The 21,049-nt window shown below is 42.7% G+C and overlaps 1 protein-coding gene across 10 annotated transcripts in view; it reads right to left on the bottom strand.

Annotated features, from left to right (window-relative positions):
• Positions 1 to 21,049, bottom strand: part of CDK5RAP2 (CDK5 regulatory subunit associated protein 2) — a 155,381-nt gene that overhangs the window by 117,261 nt on the left and 17,071 nt on the right. For 7 of the 10 annotated variants that reach the window (XM_059657826.1, XM_059657825.1, XM_059657820.1 and 4 more), the window contains 4 exons: positions 14,401 to 14,511; positions 10,323 to 10,399; positions 4,014 to 4,161; positions 1,164 to 1,318 (listed from right to left, as the gene is read on the bottom strand). In XM_059657826.1, coding sequence (XP_059513809.1) covers positions 1,164 to 1,318; positions 4,014 to 4,161; positions 10,323 to 10,399; positions 14,401 to 14,511 — 491 coding nt within the window. The remainder of the gene's footprint in view (positions 1 to 1,163; positions 1,319 to 4,013; positions 4,162 to 10,322; positions 10,400 to 14,400; positions 14,512 to 21,049) is intronic. The other 3 variants (XM_059657823.1, XM_059657824.1, XM_059657829.1) reach the window with 1 other exon arrangement.

The following is a 21,049-nucleotide window of genomic DNA, read 5'->3' as shown; positions in this document are numbered from 1 at the left end:
TACCTTGAAATGAGCCAGACTCCACACCTTTGCACTTGCCGCTCCCTCGTGTGGCAAGGCTTCCTCACCCAACTCCCAGCACTCCTCCTCTGAGAAGCCTTCCCTGCTCCTCACCCAAGCAGAGCTCCCTCCCCTCTGTCACAGCACAGAACCCTGAACTTACCTCCAGCACCATCTTCCCTTTACATCTGTCCCCTCCTACACTTGGGAATTCCCTATAAGGAAGACAGTGCTCCCCTTTGCATTCCTGGCACACAACCCAGGCCATGCTCAGTAGGTGGCTAATGAATGAATGTTTGTCTCCTCTAATCTGGGCCTTGATCTGTATTCCCAAGTACCACCTGGACTCTCCTCTTGGCTAGCACAATCCTTCAACCCAACATGTCCCAACTGAAAGCTCATCTTCCCACCCCCTCTACCCAAAAACATCTCTTTCTCCCTTTCAGTCCCACACTCAGCCAACTGCAATACCATCCCACCATTGCTCATCTGGGTGAGGGAGTATCTCGGCAGCCGTTTCCCTCAGCCTCAAATCCAATAAGCCACCAAGCCCTTCAAGCCAACACGTGATTGATTCTACCTTCTAAATATCTCTCTTATTCTTCTCCACCCCTAATTCTGACACCTTAGTCCAAATGGCACACATTTTATTCCTGGACCATCAAAGAGCTCTGTACTTGGTGTGGATTGTTTTGGCCCCTTGCACTGTACAAACCTGGGCCCTCAGGCCACATTAAAAGATATGCCAGAAAAAATTATATATATATATGCCAGAAACGGGTCACAGAAAATGCACTGGTATTTACTGTGGGGATGTAGACATTAACTGTTCCCTACAAGAAGATCCACAAGTGTCTAAACAATGTCAAGTAAAACTAGACGTCTCCTGAGTTACTAACTTGTTTTATTTTATGAATCATGTGAATCTTCCGTCCATCAAGATTGTTTTTCCTACTATCCATTGACTACCAAGAAGCTTAGAGCCAAAACTGAATGCTAAATTTAGTACCTGAGTAGCAAATTCCAGCATGAATTTCTACCTACTACCTCTCTCTCTGTCCTCACATTCCTGGTTTCCTTACTGTGGGGAACCAGTAGGAAAGGGGTGGGAAAGGACTGCCAGATAAATGACTGTCAGGGTATCACAGGGACAAGAGCCAGACCTGTCTTTCTCTTCCAGGACCAGAGCCATGTCCAAGTCCCCCTCGTGCATCTTCTTCATCTCTGAAAGCTTGTTTTCCAAACTCAACCGAAGAGCCTTCTCCGTTTCTGTCCCTGCAAAGGCCTTTTCCAGTTCTGCTTGGGCGGCTTTCACATCCTAGAGTTAAATTAAATGCATTTGATGCAATTTTTCAATACAATTGGGAACACTTTGAAAGGAAATTGGATTAAAATATAAATATTTATGACTTTTTCTCCGGCACATTTCCCCTCCCTGAATTGTACTCTACATGGGGAGAATCAGTAATAAATACATTTGCCAGCCATCTTTCCTTCTTGTATCCTGAAGAGTAATAGGCATTTCCAATGGAAAAGACTCAACTATATAAGAACTGTTGTGGTTTTGAAAAATCAGATCAATATTTACAGCTCAATGAGAACAAGGAGTAACGTACCTCTCAATACTTAAACATACATAAATTCCAGAGTCACCACAATCTCCACACAAATTCATTCCACACCCCACCGCCCCCCCTCCCCCCAGTTTTTTTGTGGGGGTTTTTCAGATAATGACGATATAATTCTAAGTACATTTTCTCCATCTCCAAAGTGATTTAGGTGGTAAAAAACTCTATGTTCTTCCTGAGCACTCACAGAGGCTGACGAGGAAATTATCTAAATCATGCAGGCAGCGTCTGTGTTAGGGGAACAGGCCCTGCTGCTCATGAAAGTGACCCGGAGTCGATGGGCATCTCTGACTGCTCATGCCAACTGCCTCTGACTGCACCACAAAGATGAAAGTCAAATCAAACTAGGTTCAAAACCCAGCTCCCACTTATTTGCTGTGTGACCTTGGATAGTCACTTAACCTCTCTGAGACCCAGCTTCCTAATGACCATCTCGTCAGAGAATTGTTGTGAGGCTCTGTCAAGTGCCTGCTGCATCACGGGAAACTCGAAAAATGTGACTTCCTCCTCCCCACCTTTTCCCTCCTGGGCCTCCTGAACGCTGTCTCCCCAAGAGGCATGCCTGTCAATCTCAATGACAGCTGGGAAAAATCATTTCCCAATATTTTGAGACAACAAACAACGAAGCCTATTATTCAGTGGGAGCTTACTCAATGCCAGGCTTCACAAGAAGCTCTGTTTATATTTTCTTTGATTCTCACTCAAGCCTAAACACTGACATATAGAGACACATTACTGCAGTTTACAATGCACGCTCTGCAGCCAGACCACCAGGCACTTCCTGCCTGTGTCACCGTAAGCAAGTGACTCAGCCACTCGGCCGGTGTCATCATGTTCTTCTTTCTGTTGTTAAAGGATGATACAGCATTTACCTCCTAGGTTTGCTGAGGGGATTACCTAAGTCAATATATGTAAAACGCTGAGAAGGGTGCTCACGTGTGGGAAGCCCTCCACCAATGGTTAGTACTGCTGTTGTTATTGCAATTACCAGCCAAGCAGGTATCACTAGCCTCGTTTTACAGAGGCAAAGGCTCCGGGAAGGCAAATGCTTTATCCAAGGTGACAAAGCTAGTAAGTGACAGCACAGGGACTGCACCCAGCACTGTCAGTTACACTGGCAGCCCAACACACTGGGAGGCACTTACTGGGAAAAATAAGATGAATGAGCAAGATTAGGTTAAGTCTCTTAAAAGTCTCACTATCATCTTGTTTGTTTGTTTTAATCCTTACCCAAGGATATTTTTCCATTGATTTTTTAGAGAGTGGAAGAGAGAGGGGAAGACAGAGAGAAATATCGATGTGAGAGAAATACATTGACTGGTTGCCTCCCGCACGCACCCCAAGGAGGGCCCAGGCAAGGGAGGAGCCTGCAGCCAAGGTACATGCCCTTGACCGGAATTAAACCCGGGACCCTGGGGTCCACAAGCCGACTGAGTCAAATGGGCTAGGGCAGTCTCACAGTCATCTTAACTAAAATTCAGAACTTGGGCTCAGAGCCCCTTCTTTTGGTCCCAGCTCTACTACTAATGACGAGGACTACTTTCTCCCCTTCTCTGAGCCTATTTCCTCATCCATATGATCGACCTAATATCTATACACGCTCATGAACAAGGGCTGAACTGAACATCATGACTGAAAAAGGCCATTGTTAGCTGCAAATTACAGTACAAATGTATTCACTCTTTGTATCCAGAAACGCTTTTTGGTGCTATTTCTCCTCCTACCTGCTTAGAAAAATCAGGGTTGCAGGTAGAAAAAGTGAGCTGAAATAACAGACTTCAAAGACCAAGAACGAAATAATTAGTTTACTTAATATTAGCTTTAATGGAGGAAACCTGTTTAATACCTAGGAAGCATCTGACTGGAATCAGGAGGAGGAGCTACATACAGAGCCTCCAGACAGGTCCTCAGTCAACACCGGTGGATGGTGGCGTGGAGGCTGGACACGCGGGGTGGGGCTGCATGGACACACAATGACCTACAAGTCAGAAAATCTGGTTCCAGGCTTAGCTAATGTTGGGTGAGTGGCTTCCCTCTCTGGGCCTCAGTTTCCTCCTCAGTGAAATAAAGGCACTAAACTAGATAATAAGAAGAGTGGTGTGGCAAGAACACGGGGTTTAGCGACAGCAGTCTACATTTAAATGCAGGATTAAACTTGGACTGGTTAGCATTTCTCTCCATATCTCAGTGTCCTCATCTATAGGAATAAAACAATAATGGCCAGTTTGCAGGGTGAAAGGGTATAAATTCTTTATGCCAAGCATCTCTGATGGAGCTGGAACCCCAGAGATATTCAATGAGGATGGTTCTCATGTCTGCGCAAGTTTATGAGGAAAGAAACACAATTCTGCCCAGTCCGTTATTAACCCACTGAAAGAAACACACTCTCCACAGGGTCTCCAGACTTGCCTCTTCCAAAAGGAGTATCCTTTTGGTTAGGAGATCTTCGACCTGCTGCACCTTCTTCTGAGCATCCTCTTTCGCCCGCCGAACTTCTGAGCCGCCTCCTGCAGCGAGGCTCTCAACTGCTTTGCTGCAAAATGAGGCAAATAAGAGTGGCAGTCAGGTAGTGATTTTAATCACCCCAAGAAACAACAAATTCCCCCATGGGCCTGTGCTGAGCTTCTTTTATATTTTAATTAATATTTGTAACTCAAAAACACTGACCATACAATATATAAATGTACTAAATCAACATGTTGTACCCCTTAAACTTGCACAATGTTAAATGTCAATTATGAGTCAATAAAAATACAAATTTAAAAACAAAGTAAGCATCATCTATATATCATCACGATTTTATTGCTTAACACACTAAAACACCTTTTGTGTCAATAAATACAAATGTGTATCATTTGACTACATAATAATTTGCTATATGAAATGTACTATATTTAATCAACCCCTATTTTTAAAACACTTAAATTGCTTCTGATTTTATATATTTGTCCAATAACACTTACAAAGCTCTGAGAACAGTGGCCAAAGTACTCAACAAAAGTATTCAACATATGTCAGTGTTATTGTTTATTATTACTAGTATAAGCAATGTTGTGATGAAAAAGCATCCTTGTATGTAAACTATCCAGTGATTTCCTTAGGGTCAATTCCTAGAAAGGGAATTACAGGGTCAAAGTGTAAGTATTCTTTTAAGACTTTTTTGACAGCTGTTGCCAAGTTTCCCACCAGGAAACTTCCAACAAAGCACACCTCCACCAGTGTTAGGAAAGGTGGAAAGCTAACTTGACAAACCAATGTACACAGAAAGTATGTAACAAAATGAATCTGAGGGGTAAAGGTTGGTATGCTTCAGCAGGAGGGGAAGCATTTTATTTTATTTTTAAATTTTATTTATTAATTTTTGAGAGAGAGAGAGAAAGACAGAGAGAGACACAAAGAGAAACATCAATTTGTTGTTCCATTTATTTATGGATTCACTGGTTGATTGTTGCAAGTGTCCCGATCAGAACTGAACCCACAACCTTGGCATATCAGGACGATGCTCTAACCAACTGAGCTACCTGGCTGGGGCTTGGAGGAAAAGCATTTTAAATACAGCACACTGCTATGTGTGAGCACTAGCTACTACTTAGGGCATGAGGAGAAGAGAGCACGCAAGCAGCCCACACTCCGTGTTACTCTAACATGAAATGCAGACTTCACATCACTGTGGCACCACGGAATAAACATTCTGTCCTCCTGACAGGCAGTGGTGGGAATGGCACACCGAAATCAGACAGAGGACCACAACCACTGACGCCTTTCATCTGCTTCTCCCCAGAAGAAAAACAGTGTCAGATATGAATTTGGGAGACCTGTACTCAGAGCAGCTCTATTGGGTTTCTAAAATGATTGTGGGTTTCCAGAAGGCAGAATAATATAAGGAAATGGCTCCACCTAAAGCTGGTTTCTCAGAAAACGGCAATAGGACAAATCCAGTCACCACCAGCCTCCCAAGCCCTGCGTTAGGGGGATGTAAGGCTTTTCCGACCAAGAGCCATGTGACCAGACATGCACATGCACGGGCCATGTGAATTTTTGACTGAGAACAATGGAATGTCAAGAGGGCCATACTTGCTGTCCAAGCCTCAGACACGAACTGCCTGCAAATAAAGGCTTTATTCATATCTTGTTTCCTTTCACCAACGAGCCTTCACAAGGCCCCAGTGTCACGATATCATTTTAATGGAATTCAATGTGGATAACTGGGAAGAAAGAACACGGGCTCAGAAGCAGAACAGATCTGCTTCCAAATTTGTACTCTATTATGGCCTCAGTGTGACTCTGGGTAAATTACCTCTTTCACCTCAGTTTCCTCATTTGAAAAATGAGGTGATGCCCTCTTAGAATTAATGTGCTGGCACATGCGGCGGCCAAAGCACGGGGCTCCTTCCTCTCTGATCTGAGTGCTGCAGGACAGCCTGTGGTCCCCGCGGCCACCGCAGCGCTGCCTCTGCTAAGATGCTGAGCAGCCTCATTCTACCCTCCGGTGGTGCCCCAGCTGAGAACAGATTGTCCACTGGCCTGAACTAAGACCAAAGCTGCCACTTCCTGATGAATGCCACCAAGCGCCCTGAGCCCCGTCCCTCAGCTCACGTCTGGACCAGCACTGTAGGGAGTTCACATGACTCACAATCATTTCTGCCACTTCTCAAGAGGGCATTCTACATGGCTGCAAGAATTCTGGGCTAAAGGGGAGGAAATGGGGGACAGTTGTAATAGTGTCAAGAATAATTAAAAAAAAAAAAAAAAAGAATTCTAGAAAAGAAGCTTTTCCTTCCTGAGCCTTGGATACCGAATTTTCCAGTCCTCAATTTCCTCGAACCACCACAAATGTTTTAGCCCTTGGGCTTCATAAAGCCTCCTCTAGCAAATGGCTCCATTACCCCTCCCTTACCCTCCACTCACCCAGCGGGTGCAAATATACTGGCTCCCTCCTGTCCGCCCAGATCAAACCTTAGTGTTTTACAGTCAGCATCACACACATTGTCAAAAGGCTGACTACAATTTTTAACAAGTAACGGCATTATTCAGTTTGTTTGCATTTTAGTTATACCAATAAAATATACACCCAATAATAAATGTTCCAACTTTTCATTTATCATCTTTGTATTTTACAGTTACTGTAGCAATAAAATTTATACTCAGCAGTATGGTGCAATTTTCCTCTACTAATGGAATTATTATTTTTGTTTGTGTTTTAAAGCTACAGAGATAAAATTCACTCCTGCCAATATGTCTGCTTTTGGTTTTAATGTCCCCTTATGGTAACTGAGAAATAGAACAATGGAAAATCAGCGAACATATATGTTTACTTCACAGCGAGGCAGAGTGGGCTCCAGAGCCAGATCAGCCCCAGCTCTGTTGCCAACTTGGGCAAGTTCCCTCACTCCCCTGAGCCCCGTTTCCTCTTAGCTCAAATGGGAATACTGGCTGCCTCACAGAACTGCTGTAAAGTCAGATGCAAAAAGCATGTCAAGTGCCAGGCACAGGGTTAGGGGCTAAGAAGGATCTCAATAAATGTTAGTTCCCTCCCTCTATCCTTTCCTTCCTCATAGAATTTGGGCCAACAGACAAGACAGAGAGCAAGACCTAAGGAGAGGAAAGGATGAGGAAAGTGGTCTAATCCAGCTTTCCACCCAGTACAAAAGAGAACTTCTATAAACACCACCCTCACTACTCTTGTTAACCATCAACATTTCCTCTTTCTGTTCTAATTATAGTTCTTTGGAGAAAAACAGGGGCTTTTCCCATATCTACCCCCCCACACACACACACACACCCATTAAAACAACCATAAAACTCAAAAAGGGAGTTGAGGGCGTTAATAAAAAGCTATTTTTCCATCAACAAGGTTGTATCACATATACACTGCCAAGTGCCGGGCAGGTAGAGGTCAAGGGAAAGGCCAGTGAGCAGGTCTGTGGTAGACAGTGTGCGTATCCTATGGCAGGTCATCTGCACAAAAGCTCTAGGATGTAGGAACGACTGAGAAGCCAAGGCTCAGAGACCACAGTCCTACCTATTGGTAGAGCCAACCCAGAGCCCGCCCTTTCCACTGCCCCGTACTCCACCAAGGAAGAGGCCTTTGGCTTAGATGTAGAATCATGTTGAAGAAATGAGAAACACACATGAACATTAAAAAGAATCTGAAACCTCGTGCTGGACCAGAAGTCACAAACGTGAGTTCTAAGCCAACTCTGATCTTTCTGGCTGAGGGATGTTAGTCATGGCCCTTCCCTTCTCCAAACTGAAATTCCCTCCTCTCTCATGAGGCTTTCCTCAAGATTTGATGAGCTCTCAGGATAACGATGGAATGCAAATAGATGTGAAAGTGTTTTCTACACTGAAAAGTGCTATCCACATATGGGATTGTCATTATATGCCCGAGAAGTTTGTGAAGAGACCGATGTGGGCTGAGGCAGCCACATGGGATTCAACAGAAACCTGTATTAAGGGTGGACAACAGCAAAGGCACAGGGGCTGGGAGGGCTGGGCAGGGAAGAGGTCTGCCAGGGCAACGGTAGAGTAGCAGGAACAGGAACCCTTTCTAGTATCTGTGAACTGTGTTTGAGATTAAAAATTGGTGGAGAGAAAGCTGGAGCAGCTAGTCACTGTGACATTCTTAAACAGAGCTAGTGATCTGATCCCTAACCTATCCTTGCCAGCTCCCTTCCCATCCACCAAGTCCTGTTCATTTTGCTTCCTAAGTGTCTTTCCAATCCACCATCTACCTCCGTCACTAATCTGTCACCTACACTACTGTACTAGCCTTCTCACTCTTCCACTCCCTCTTCCTCTACCAAACATTTCCCATTCAGCATCCAGAGCGACCTTTTAGAAAACAAAACTCTGATTGTATCAGTTGCTTAAAACCCATGATTGCTTTTTCCTTTGATTTTAGGATAACGACCAAAATCTCTAATCAGGCCTCCAGACACTGCAAGATGAGGCTGAGCCCCCTAGGCAGATCCTATTTCCTCAGACCTGCACATTTCTTTCCCTTTAAACATGTTTCACCACCCTTTCACCTGGTTAATTCCTATTGACCTCTCAGACCTCATCTCAAATGCTGCTTCCTCAGGGTCTCTTCCCTGCTATCTATCTATATATACAAAAGACTAAGCAACCGGCCGACCGGCCCGTAGCTATGACATGCACTGACCACCACGGGGACAGACGCTCAATGCAAGAGCTGCCGAGCCACAGCAACTTTGCCGAGTGCCCTCTTGCACTCCGGGACCCCTCAGGGGATGTCAGGCTGCTGGTTTCAGCCCGATCCCCACAGACCAGGCCAAGGGACTCCACTGGTGCACGAATCCATGCACCAGGCCTCTCATAGACATATACTTAGGTATCTACTCCCGCTGCTCTAAGTTCTCACAGCTCATTTTATTTTTCTCACGGCTCTTCTCCCAGTTTGCATTGATATATTTATTACTGAAGTATTTGATCCCCATCAGTCACACTAGAATGTAAGCCCCATGTGTCTGTCTGGCTCACCACTGCATCCCCAGGAGCTGAGGCCAGTGCAGCACAGAACAGCTGCTTAAGAAATAATTTCTGAATAAACTGGTAAATAAGATCAGACCAAAGGGCCTTAAACACTAGTTTGGGCAGTTAGGAGAATCTTTGCATACAAAGCACTCCGCCTTGCATGCTGGAATGAGGAGTGTGCATAGCCTTGGTGAGTCTGGGCTTCCACATGTACATGCTTGACTAAAAACAAGTCCAAGTCAAGACCTGCAGCAGGCAGGGCACTGAGTATAAAACAAACCGAATTCTACTACTGACTTCCAGGCTTCGTAAAGTTGATTTGACTCCCTGCCTAGAGAATGGTGAGCGATGTGCCTCTAAAAAAACTACAACAAAAATAAAAAATGTGTTAACCTGGTTTATTCATTTATTCATTCATTCATTCATTCCCTCAGAAAATACTACACATGCGAGGTCAAGCCAGGGCCTTCAGAACCCCTTTAAGCCTGTAGGGCAGTGGTCGGCAAACTCTTTAGTCAACAGAGCCAAATATCAACAGTACAACGATTGAAATTTCTTTTGAGAACCAAATTTTTTAAACTTAAACTATATAGGTAGGTCCATTGTTATTAACTTAATTAGAGTACTCCTAAGGCTTAGGAAGAGCCACACTCAAGGGGCCAAAGAGCCACAGTTTGCCGACCACGGCTCTAGGGTTTTTACAGAGATGAATGAGTTAATGATACACTTTAAGATCTGGATGGATCTCACAAATATATTGCTGAGGAAAAGGACCAGACATATATGGGTGCATGCATAGTATATGATTCCATTTCTAAAAAGTTCAAAAGGGGCAGAACTAAAGGTGACACTACTGGTCAGCAAAGTGGTCCTCTTTGTGGCAGAAAGGTAAGTTCCCAGAGCACAAAGGGGACTTCTAGGGGGCTGGTGATGTGCTGGCTTCTGATCAGGATGGTGGCCCCACAGGTGTGTCTGCTTAGTGAAAATTCATTCTGCTTCATGGACAAGATCTGTTCATTTTCCTATAAATTTTAAGTTTGTTGAAAAATAACTAAATAAAAATGAAACCTCCTCAGAGCCCAGCTGGAGAACAAGTGGCTTAGAAAGCACAAGGTTCTATTTCACTGACCCACTTAGCCGCCACCATCAGAACCCCTGGGCTACCCGCAAGCTTATGACAGGATGACAGGTACTCACGAGGCTTTGATGAGCAGCTGCTCTCTCTCTTGGAGCTCACGCTTCAGACTTTCTACTTCCACCTTGAGCTCGATATTCTTTCAGACGAGATTAGGGGGGAAAAAGAAACAGTGTAAAAACACAGGACAAACGAATGTCTACCATGGGGAAATGGCTTTCGGCGTGGACTGACTACGCCATGCTCATAATAGACAGCCGTTAGATTCAAAATCTCATTAGCCTCAGGGCACTGGGAAAAGGGAATTATTAAACACTGGTGGTCTCCAAAGAAAGCCCCGGATTTCTCAAGACTTGGAACAATTATGTAAATTTTCCAAGCTTCTAACAGCCAGAGCACTCAAACATTGAGGCATAAATGTCATACAAGAGAGGCCGATTTAAAAATTGTTTGCCCTCCACCAAGCAAATTTACAAGCAATTTCGCAGTTTGCCTTTACCATTCTAAGGCAATTACTTCTGGTTGTTTACCATCATGCATGTCCTGGTTGTAGAAGTGGAAACATTTTACAGCTTAAAAAAAAATAAAGCATGTGGCTGGATAAATGGGAATTCGTCATTGCCTATCTTCTTTCAATCTAAGATTTCAGGGTATTCACTTACAAAAGAGCCACAACCACACAGGGCAAGCTGTCAGTAAGGGACACCACAATGTTCTCCAACCAACCCTCTTCCTCTTAATTGACTGGAAGGAAGGGAGTCACACATGGCCTTGGACTCATCATTCACATGAGAATCCAAAGACAGAGTCTTTGGCAAGTGGATCACAACGTGAGATAGTTGGGGCAGTGGATGCCTTCTCAAACCAGTCCACAAATGTATCCCAGACGGAATATTAGATGAATTTACATAGTAGAAACAGGGATATGGGTGCACGGTTTGCAGAGAACTGCTATAAATCTAGGTTTCCTTTGAAATCTTGCTCCTGTTTTATTTTAGTAAGTCGTGCCAATTTTACATTCTACTCCACAAAACATGTTCATCATTTTAAATAAAAATAACACATCCAGCCCAACTGGTGTGGCTCAGTGGTTGAGTGTCATCCCATGAACCAAGAGGTCACCAGTTCAATTCCCAGTAGGGGGACATGCCCAGGTTATGGACTCAGTCCCCAGCAGCTGATCAATGATTTTCTCATCATTGATGTTTCTCTCTCTCCTTCCCCCTTCCTCTGTCTAAAATTAATAAAAATATTTTTTAAAAACATAAAACTTCCAGTAAAATTTATAATCTCAGAGGACATCCCTCCCTCCTTCCAGCCAAATAGCTGTAGGATATACCCAGGTTGAGAAGTCAGCCAGAAAGGCAAGGTCATGGGCTTGAGACCAGAAGGACGTGGGTTCAAATTCTGCCTCCACTCTTCACCAAGAGGAAACTATAGTAGTCAGTAAATGCTCATGTATTCATTCCTTCACTTCATAGACATTCACCAGTCCCTGTGATGGGCCAAGCACTGGACTAAGCACTGAGGACCCTGGTATACAAGCCAGACACAGCCTGCCTTCATGCTAACGTCAAACAGAAACTTGGAAGTGTGAGCCTTTAACTGTCTGCAGAAGCATAAGCCCAGAATGTGAGGATGTAAGGTTTCTCCTCTCAGTTCCCCATGTGGCAAATGAAAATCAATAAGCCACCTGACATGGGAAATTTTAGGATTAAGCGAGCTAACGAATGAGAGCAGCCTAAAGACAAGGCTCAGAATGTATTATTGTCTTCAACGCCAAACAACAGGAACTAAAGAAGTCATCCATACAGCAGAACTTTTTCCAGAAGAAAGTGATCTTTGATAAAGGACACTGAGTGGCAGTGCACAATGTTTTCACTGCGGTTTTGTGAAAAAAACAGAAACACCCTTCAACTGAGGATTCCTTGCCAGTCTCAGAAGGGCAGAGAACTGTGTAAGAGCTGATAGCACAGATTCTGAGTGCTATACTTTCTGATGAATCAACTGGCACTCCAGCCTAGCGAATTTAAAAGAACAGAGAGCTAATGTGTCCACTAGACTATTTTTCACAAGCCCAACACCTTAAGTTATAAACTTATATACATGGAAATCATTATTTTGAAACCAGAAATCAAGATACCTTATTAGCATAAAATGAAATATCATTATAAAAAAAGAACAGCCTGGTCAGGTGGCTTGGTTAATTGGAGTATCATCCTGTGCACTAAAGGGTTGAGGCTTCAATTCCCAGTCAGGGCACATGCCTAGGTTGTGGGTCAATCCTCAGTCAGGATGCATATGGGAGACGACTGATTGATGTTTCTCTCTCACATTAATGTTTCTCTCTCTCTCTCTCTCTTCTCTCTCTCTCTCCCTCTCTTCCTCCCCTCCCCCCCCTCCCCGTTCCTCTCTCTAGATTCAATGGAAAATATGTCCTCAGGTGAGGATTAGAAACAATTTTTTAAAGAAGACAGAGGCTCTTAAGCCACTATTAAGAAAAGATATCCAAGATATTGTTAAGGAAAAATGCAAGATACAGAACAGAACATGCTTGCATTTATATAAAAGGGGGTTTATATATACACGCGCACACACACACACACACACACACACACACACACACACTTGCTTTTCTAGACATAAAATATCTTTGCCTGAGGAAATAACACTATTGGTTAGACCTAGGGGACTAGAAGACAGGGTAGAAGAAAATCTTTCAGTGTATACCTTTTATGCTTTTTAAATTTTGAACCATGTACACCTAAATAAAAACTTAAATTGCAATAAAACTGCAATAACATCAGGTCATCGAAGCAGACAATGGAAAAGAATAGCTGAAAGAGCGTGGTACAATGAGGTAGGCAGAGCTGGGTTCAAACCCACCGCACATAGTAGCTATGACATCAAGCCAGTCACTGATCTTCCCCGAGCTTCAGTGTCCTCTCCTGCCAAGGGCTGTCTTGAGCATTAACATACGGTGATGATGTACAAAGGCCCAGGACAGTGCCTGACCTTGCAAAGACAATTAACACGATTTGGCTTCTTATCACCCTACACGTTCTGAGACAGATGATAACCATGCTTACATATAAAATGTTTTAGGCTACTGGTTTGTCTTTAACATTTTGATTGCATCACCACTTCCTTCCAGAAAGGGGGACGCCCTCATTGTCTTTCCACCCCACAATGAAGGGAAAACACTGTGTCCTAAGGGACAAGGGAGCTTTTCAGTTCTTGAAAAGCCTCAGAAGTACAGTACAATCCTTCTTCAAGACAAGCCCATTTAAGTTCATCCACTGAAACTCAAGCAGAGTTCCTTTTCCTCCTTCAAAAGTTCCCACTGGTGCAAACTTCAGAAGAGAAAAAATGGAATAATTCCCAGGCCAAGGGCTAATCTACTGGAGAAAGCCAAGAAATGGGCACTGAAATATTGTTTGTACTCATGCCTTTTCAAGAAAGCCAAGTTCTTTTTTCAACTTTCAGAACCAAGGTCTGTTTTCAGGCAGAGGCCTGCAGGCCAAGACTTCAGATGGAAATTGATGTTTTTTCTGACAGTTAGTTATAAGCAAGCACATAAAGCACACAGAAGAGTCACATCACAGAAACACTGACAATCCTAACTCTCAGCTCCCCATGGAAGCCTCCATGAGACAATGATGGTAACTGCCAGCACTGACTGCGTGCTGGGGCTTTTCACCTGTCCCCTCATTTTAATCCACACTAATAACCCTACGACACAGTGATTATCACTCCCTGCTGGACCAAGCCCAGAGAGCTGAAATGACTTGCCTACAGTTAGGCAAATTAGTTGATAACAATAAGATGCAATTCCACAGACATTCTATCATTTCACTGTCTTTGTCTAAATTATAAATAAATTTTAAAAGGCAACTGAGATATAGAAAATCAGAAGTCCAATTTTAGGAAGAGAAAAAGACTCCTTTAAAATTAATCTTGTATCTCTTTGCTTAATATTAAGGTCATCCTATTATCTTTATGCTCCTTATAATCAATTCAAACGAAATGAAGGCAGCTCCACCTACTCCTGCTAACTCTGAGCATAAACATTAATCAAATTGCTGCTTGGAGGACTTTGAGGAAAGACACCAGGATGGCAGCGAGAAGTAGGACACTCACAGTTTTATAGATGTGTTCTGTGGGGCCATGAAATTCCTGTTGCATTCGTTCTTCAAGGAAATAGATGCGAAGCTTTAGGTTAAAGTTTTCTTTCTTCAGTTCAGTGATTTGCTAGAAAATAAGCACAGATGGGTTATCAAAATAAGGTCAAAGGGATGTTACCTACATTAATTCTCAGAGCTCCCGAGGCTACAAATGGATTCAAATGTTACATACTAGAGAAAGCTTACCTTTGCTATAATTGTACCAACCCAGTACTAAGTGGTTCCCTCTAACCAAATTTAGGACAATCTGAACATCAGAATAAATAATGACCAAGTAAAGAAAGAATTCAAGATTTCACACTGACAATAAGTAAAGAAAGGAAGGAAAAGAAGAGAGGAATCTGTTATTTAGAATATAAATCCAGTTAATAAATGTAGAATAATAGGAACAGAAAATCACCATTACACAACCACTATAGTAATAATTGACTCAGGTGAGACTCATTAATGCTAAAAAATTTAGATGAAAGATCACTGGACAGCATGATATTCATTCACACGGTCTCAAGATATCACCCCACAGATGGTTTATTAATTACAAAAGGAAACGGTACATTTAAAATTAAGAAACCTATCAGACACCACATTAATCAAGAGTATATACAGCCCTGGCCGGTGTGGCTCAGTTGGTTAAACGTCATCTGATGCACCAAAGGGTTACTGGTTCAATTCCCGGTCAGGGCACATGCCCAGGTTGGGGGCTTGATCTGAGGTCCAAATGCATCTGGGTGCGCGTAGGAGGCAGCCAATCAATGTTTCATTCTCTCTCCTTCTCTCTTCCTCTCTATTTCAAATCAATAAAAACTAATTTTTTAAAAGAGTATATACAGTTGTCCCTCAGTATCCACAGAGGATGGGTTCCAGGAACTCCCATGGAAACCAAAATCAGTAAATGCTCTCATCATTTACATAAAATGGTGTACTATTTGAATATAACCTATATTTTAAAAAATATTTTCAACCAAAGTATTTTTAGTTGGTTGAATCCAGATGCAAAACACACAAATATGGAGGGCCAACTGTAGTTAAAATCACCCTGATAAGACAAACTGACATCTCGTGCCTCCTGAAATAAATCACTGAAAGGAAGCAATTTCACTTAAAATACTTCTGCCCTGAATCTAATCAAAAGTTGTTGATCAGACACATCCAAATTGAAGGACTTTCTGCAAAACAACAGGCCTGGACTCTTCAAAAATCTTAATGACATTTGTGGAATATAATGAACATTATAAACTGATGAACAAAAATAGATACAGAGACAAAGAAGCATCGAACAGACTGTCAAACTTCAGTGGGAAGGCAGGGGAGGGGTTGGAGGTGGGGATAAGAGATCAACCAAAGGATGTGTATGCATGCATATAAGCATAACCAATGGACACAGACACTAGGGGGTGGGGGCATATAGCGGGGAGGGGGGGGGGGGCTGGGGGTTAGCCGGGGGGAGGTCAATGGGGGAAAAAGGAGACATACGTAATACTGTATGTAATACTTTAAACAATAAAATAAAACTTTTAAAAAATCTTAATGACAATCTTAAGTAAAAAATGGTTAGGGAACTCTTCCAAATAAATGAAGTACTGCCCGGCAGGTGTGGCTCTGTGGTTGAGCATCAACCTATGAACCAGGAGGTCACAGTTTGATTCCGTCAAGGCATGTGCCCAGGTTGCAGGCTCGATCCCCAGTGGGGGCTAGCAGATGGCAGCCGATAAGTGCTTCTCTCTCATCATTGACATTTCTATCTATCTCTCCCTCTCCCTTTCTCTCTGAAATCAATAAAAATATTTTTTTTTAAAGCAGGCACATAGTGCAATATATAGACCTTGTAACATAGAAACCTACCCCTGAAACCTGCATGTTCACGTTGACCAATGTGACCCCAATAAATTAAATAAATAAATGGAAGTAATACAGGCATGACAACTAAGTACAACGAAATTATACAGTGAATCTTGAACTTAAAAGATAAAGCTATGTGAAGATAACTGAGGAAATATGAATAACAACTTTATATTAGATAATAGTGTGATTTTGTAAGAGAATGTCCTAAGAAATACATGCTGAAGTCCTTACGGGTACTATCAAGATGTCTGCAACTAACTCTCTAATGAATGAAAAGAAAGGAATCCACCATTGTTGCAACTAATAAATGAATTCAGTCAAGTTGCAGGATACAAAATTAATATTCAGAAATATGTTGTGTTTCTATACACAAATAATGAACCATCAGAAATTAAGATAACAACCCCATTTATAATTGCATCATAAAGAATAAAATACCTAGGAATAAATTTAACCAAGGAGGTAAAAGACTTGTACACTGAAAACTATAAGACACTGATGAAAGAAACTGAACAAGACTCAAGAAAATGGAAGGCTATACCATGCTCATGGATTTGAAGAATCAATATCACTAAAATGTCCACAGTACCCAAAGCAATCTATAGATTCAATGCAATCCCTATCAAAATGTCAATGTCATTTTTGACAGAATAGAACAAAGAATCCTAAAATTTATCACAAAGGACCCTGAATAGACAAAGCAATCTTGAGAAAAGAATTACCAAGTTGGAGGTATTATGCTCCCTGATTTCAAACTATACTATAGAGCGATAATAGTCAAAATAGACACATAGATCAATGGGATAGAATAGAGAGCCCAGAAACAAACTCACACTTATATGGTCAATTAATCTATGACAAAAAAGGCAAGGTAAAATTATATAATTTTTAGAAGAATACATAGGGGCAAATCTTTGAAACCTAGGGCTCAGTAGAATTATCTACACTAATAAAAGAGAAAAATGGTAATTGGCGTACGACGATACCCTTTTCATTGGCTAATCAGGGCTATATGCAAATTAACTGCCAACAAGATGGCGGTTAATTTGCATATGTAGGCACAATGCAGGGAGGCGAAAGGGAAAGCAGGAAGAAGCCCCCTGCCACTGACAGTGATCAGAAACCCAGGGGGGAGCTAAGAGCTGGGGGGCAGGGCAAAGGCAGCCCTGGGGCCGCCTTTGCCCTGCCCCCCAGCCATGATCGGAGAATCAGGTGCCTTTTCCGCCCTGGCCAGTGATAGCAGGAAGTAGGGGTGGAGCCAGCGATGGGAGCTGGGCACGGTCGCAGCTGGCAGTCCCAGGAGCTAGGGGCCCCTTGCCTGGGCCTAAAGCGAAGCCCACGATCGCAGGGCCACTGCAGCTGTGGGTCCCCGCTGCCCGGGCCGGACGCCTAGGCCAGAGGCGTCAGGCCTGGGCAAGGGGCCGATCCTGCGATTGGAGGGTGATGGGGGTCAACGCCTGAGGGCTCCCAGTATGTGAGAGGGGGCAGGCTGGGCTGAGGGACACTCCCCCCCACACACACACCCAGTGCACGAATTTCGTGCACCGGGCCCCTAGTTAGATATAACAGAGAAGGCATCATCCATCAAAAAAAATATTTAATCAATAAATTGGGCTTCATCAAAATTTAAAACTTTTTCTCTCAAAAAAAGAATGAAAAGACAAGCTACACATTAGGACAAATATTTACAAATCACATATTCAACATAGAAACTGTAACCAGAACATGAATAACTCTCAAAATGTAACTGTAAGCAAACAACCCAATTTTAGCCATTAGGAAAATGCAAATTAAAACTACAAAACTACTATGCACCTACTAGCCTAGCTAAAAAAAAAAAAAAGTTATAATTGATAATATCAAATGCTGATGAGGATGGGAAGCAAATGGGGTTCTCATACTCTGCTGATGAGAATGCAAAATGGCACAACCCATCTGGTTAACAGTTTGGAAAACTATACTCGTCACATGACTCAGCAATTCCATCCCGAGATATTTACCCTAAAGCAGTGGTCGGCAAATTGTGGCTCGCTGCCACATGCGGCTCTTTGGCCCCTTGAGTGTGGCTCTTCCACAAAATACCACGTGCGGGCATGCACATACAGTGCGATTGAAACTTCGTGGCCCATGCGCAGAAGTCGGTATTTTGTGGAAGAGCCACACTCAAGGGGCCAAAGAGCCGCATGTGGCTCCGCAGTTTGCCGACCACTGCCCTAAAGAAATGAGAACCTATGTTCACACACAAACCTGTATGTGAATGTTTACTGCAGCTTCATTAACAATCACCAAAATACAAATGTTCTTCAAAGGGTGAAAGACTAAATAGTATGCATCCATATGATGGAGTAATACTTGGCTACTGTGACACACACAACATGAATATATTTCAAAGACATTACACTGAGGAAAAGAAGCTAGCCTCAAAAGATTACAAACTGTATGATTCCATTTATGTGACATCTGGAAAAAGCAAAATTATAGGGGCGAAGGACAGAACATAATAGCTGCTAGAGGTTTGGGGTAAAGAGAAGGTTTGACCACAAAGAGGCATGTGGGCATTATGGAACTAATTCTATATTGTGATTGTGGTGATGGTCACATGAACCGAGAAGAGTATACACATATTAAAAAATTATAACTATATACACTTACATATTATATCTTCATTATGACAGAGGTTACAAGAGAGTAAGTATACTCATCCAGCACATCCAACTCTCATCCAAAACTCAAAATGGGTAAATTTTATGTAAATTATATCTCAATAAGTTTAATTTAAAATAACAAAAAAGAAATATAACAGAATATTAATAGCTGTACTAGAATGCCTAATATCTCCACACATATCACTCAGGTTTTTTTCCAGCACTTTAAAAAACAATTGGTAATAGTATATAATGCTTTTTTTAATAAACATACTTTTATGACTGGATAAAAGAAAATGATAAGCATACTCTGTATTATATTTTCAAGCTGTCTGCCCGTGGCCCTCTTGTTAACAATTTTGTGGCTAACAAGAACAGCACAAGAAACAATTGGTAGGTTCATTAAAGCCTCCTTTTAAATGTTGGAAGGAAACAGCACATAAAACATTCATTCAAACAAAAAAGTCTACCCTGCCAGCTGCATCCTATAAAGAGAAACCTTATTCTTGTTACTCAGCTACCAATAAAATATTTATGGAGCTTGCTCAGAATGCCCACATTGTACACACTGCTGAAATTCTTAACACCACTTGAAAAAATATTTGTCCTATTCATAGGTAAAGACATTTTCTTAAAAAACAGGAGAAAGGTCAATAAGCCTCAGAAGCTCATTGCCCATGCCGGACTGGCCCAGAAGACATACAGGCACTATCTATTCAACAACAATGCCAGTCTAGTTCTCTGCACTTTCCTCATCAAGTTTTCTCTGACCACCCCCGCCAGGCTGAACTGGGAACCCTTCTAAATATTTCCATATACCCTCCACTTTCTTTATCATAACAGTTATCACAGGGCTTTGTACGAGCTGGTTATTTGCCTTTCTACCCTTACCATCTCTAAGACATCAGGAACTATATCTTCATGTGCATTCTAGTCTAAAACATAAGAGACGGTTTTACTAAATACCCAATGGCTGAATGGGTGAACACACACATTTAAGACTTTCTTGAAGAAGTGCAATGCAAGAAGGCATCAGAGTCAGACAGATCTGGTTCACGTCACTCCACTGTGTTTTTCTCCACTTTCAGACAAGATCTCCCTGCCATGGCCACAAAGCGCTGTATGACCCGGCTCCGGCCTGTCTCTCTAGGCTCACTGTATACATCCTCTCCTTGCTCAGTGTTGCAGCCTCACTGGCCGCCTTTCTGGGCTTCAGATAAGCCCAGCCCATCTGTCTGTCTGCACAGCTCTTCCACAGCACTTGCCAGGGTGGCTCAGTCTCATCTTTTCCATCTCAGCTCAAATGTCAACAATTCAAAGGGGCCTTTCCTAACTTTCCAATCTAAAGTGGTCCCCATCTCTATCACCTCCACCAAGTCATGCTCTGACACCTAATTCTTATTTTCTTGCCGGAACTTTTCACAATCTGTATTCACCTTATTTACTAACACATTTATTATTTATTATGCTTATTACATGAATACTATAATGAAAATTCGTGCACTGAATGGGGGGGGGGGGGTCCTCTCCACCCAGCCTGTGCCCTCTCGCAGTCCAGGAGCCCTCAGGGGATGTCTGACTGACGGCTTAGCCGCAGTCTAGCCTCCCTCTGAGGGAGGCAACGGGCAGGCAGATTAGGGGACGGCACCAGTGGCAAGCGGCCAGCCCCACCCCCCCATCACCCCTCCACCGCCGGTCGCCACCACCCACCAATCACAGCCCACCAATAGCTGTCCTCTCTCTGCTCACTGGCACACACCTTGGCTGGCCTGGCACCGCCCGTTCACCAGCTCCTACCCCCTGCCAAACGGTCATTCCACTGTTCAGTCAATTTGCATATTAGGCTTTTATTATATAGGATAATCCACTTCTTGAGGGCATGGACCTTACCTATTTATGGCCCTGAGGTTTTAGCACAGTCCCTAGAACACAGCAGAGTTCAACTAACATTTGCTAAATGAATGAATAAATTAATAAATAAATGAAATCCTTACTACCTTACTAGCTGTATGACTTTAGTCATGTTCATTTTCCCCTTTGCCTCAGTTCCTTTATCTATACAAATGGGATTATAATAATGCCCATTTCGGAGAGCTATTATAAGGATTAGAAGAAATT

The sequence above is a fragment of the Myotis daubentonii genome, chromosome 11, assembly GCF_963259705.1.
Source record: "Myotis daubentonii chromosome 11, mMyoDau2.1, whole genome shotgun sequence".
Taxonomy (NCBI): Eukaryota; Metazoa; Chordata; class Mammalia; order Chiroptera; family Vespertilionidae; genus Myotis; species Myotis daubentonii.
The sequence above is the reverse complement of the archived record's forward strand: the minus strand, read 5'-3'. Positions and strand labels throughout refer to the sequence as shown.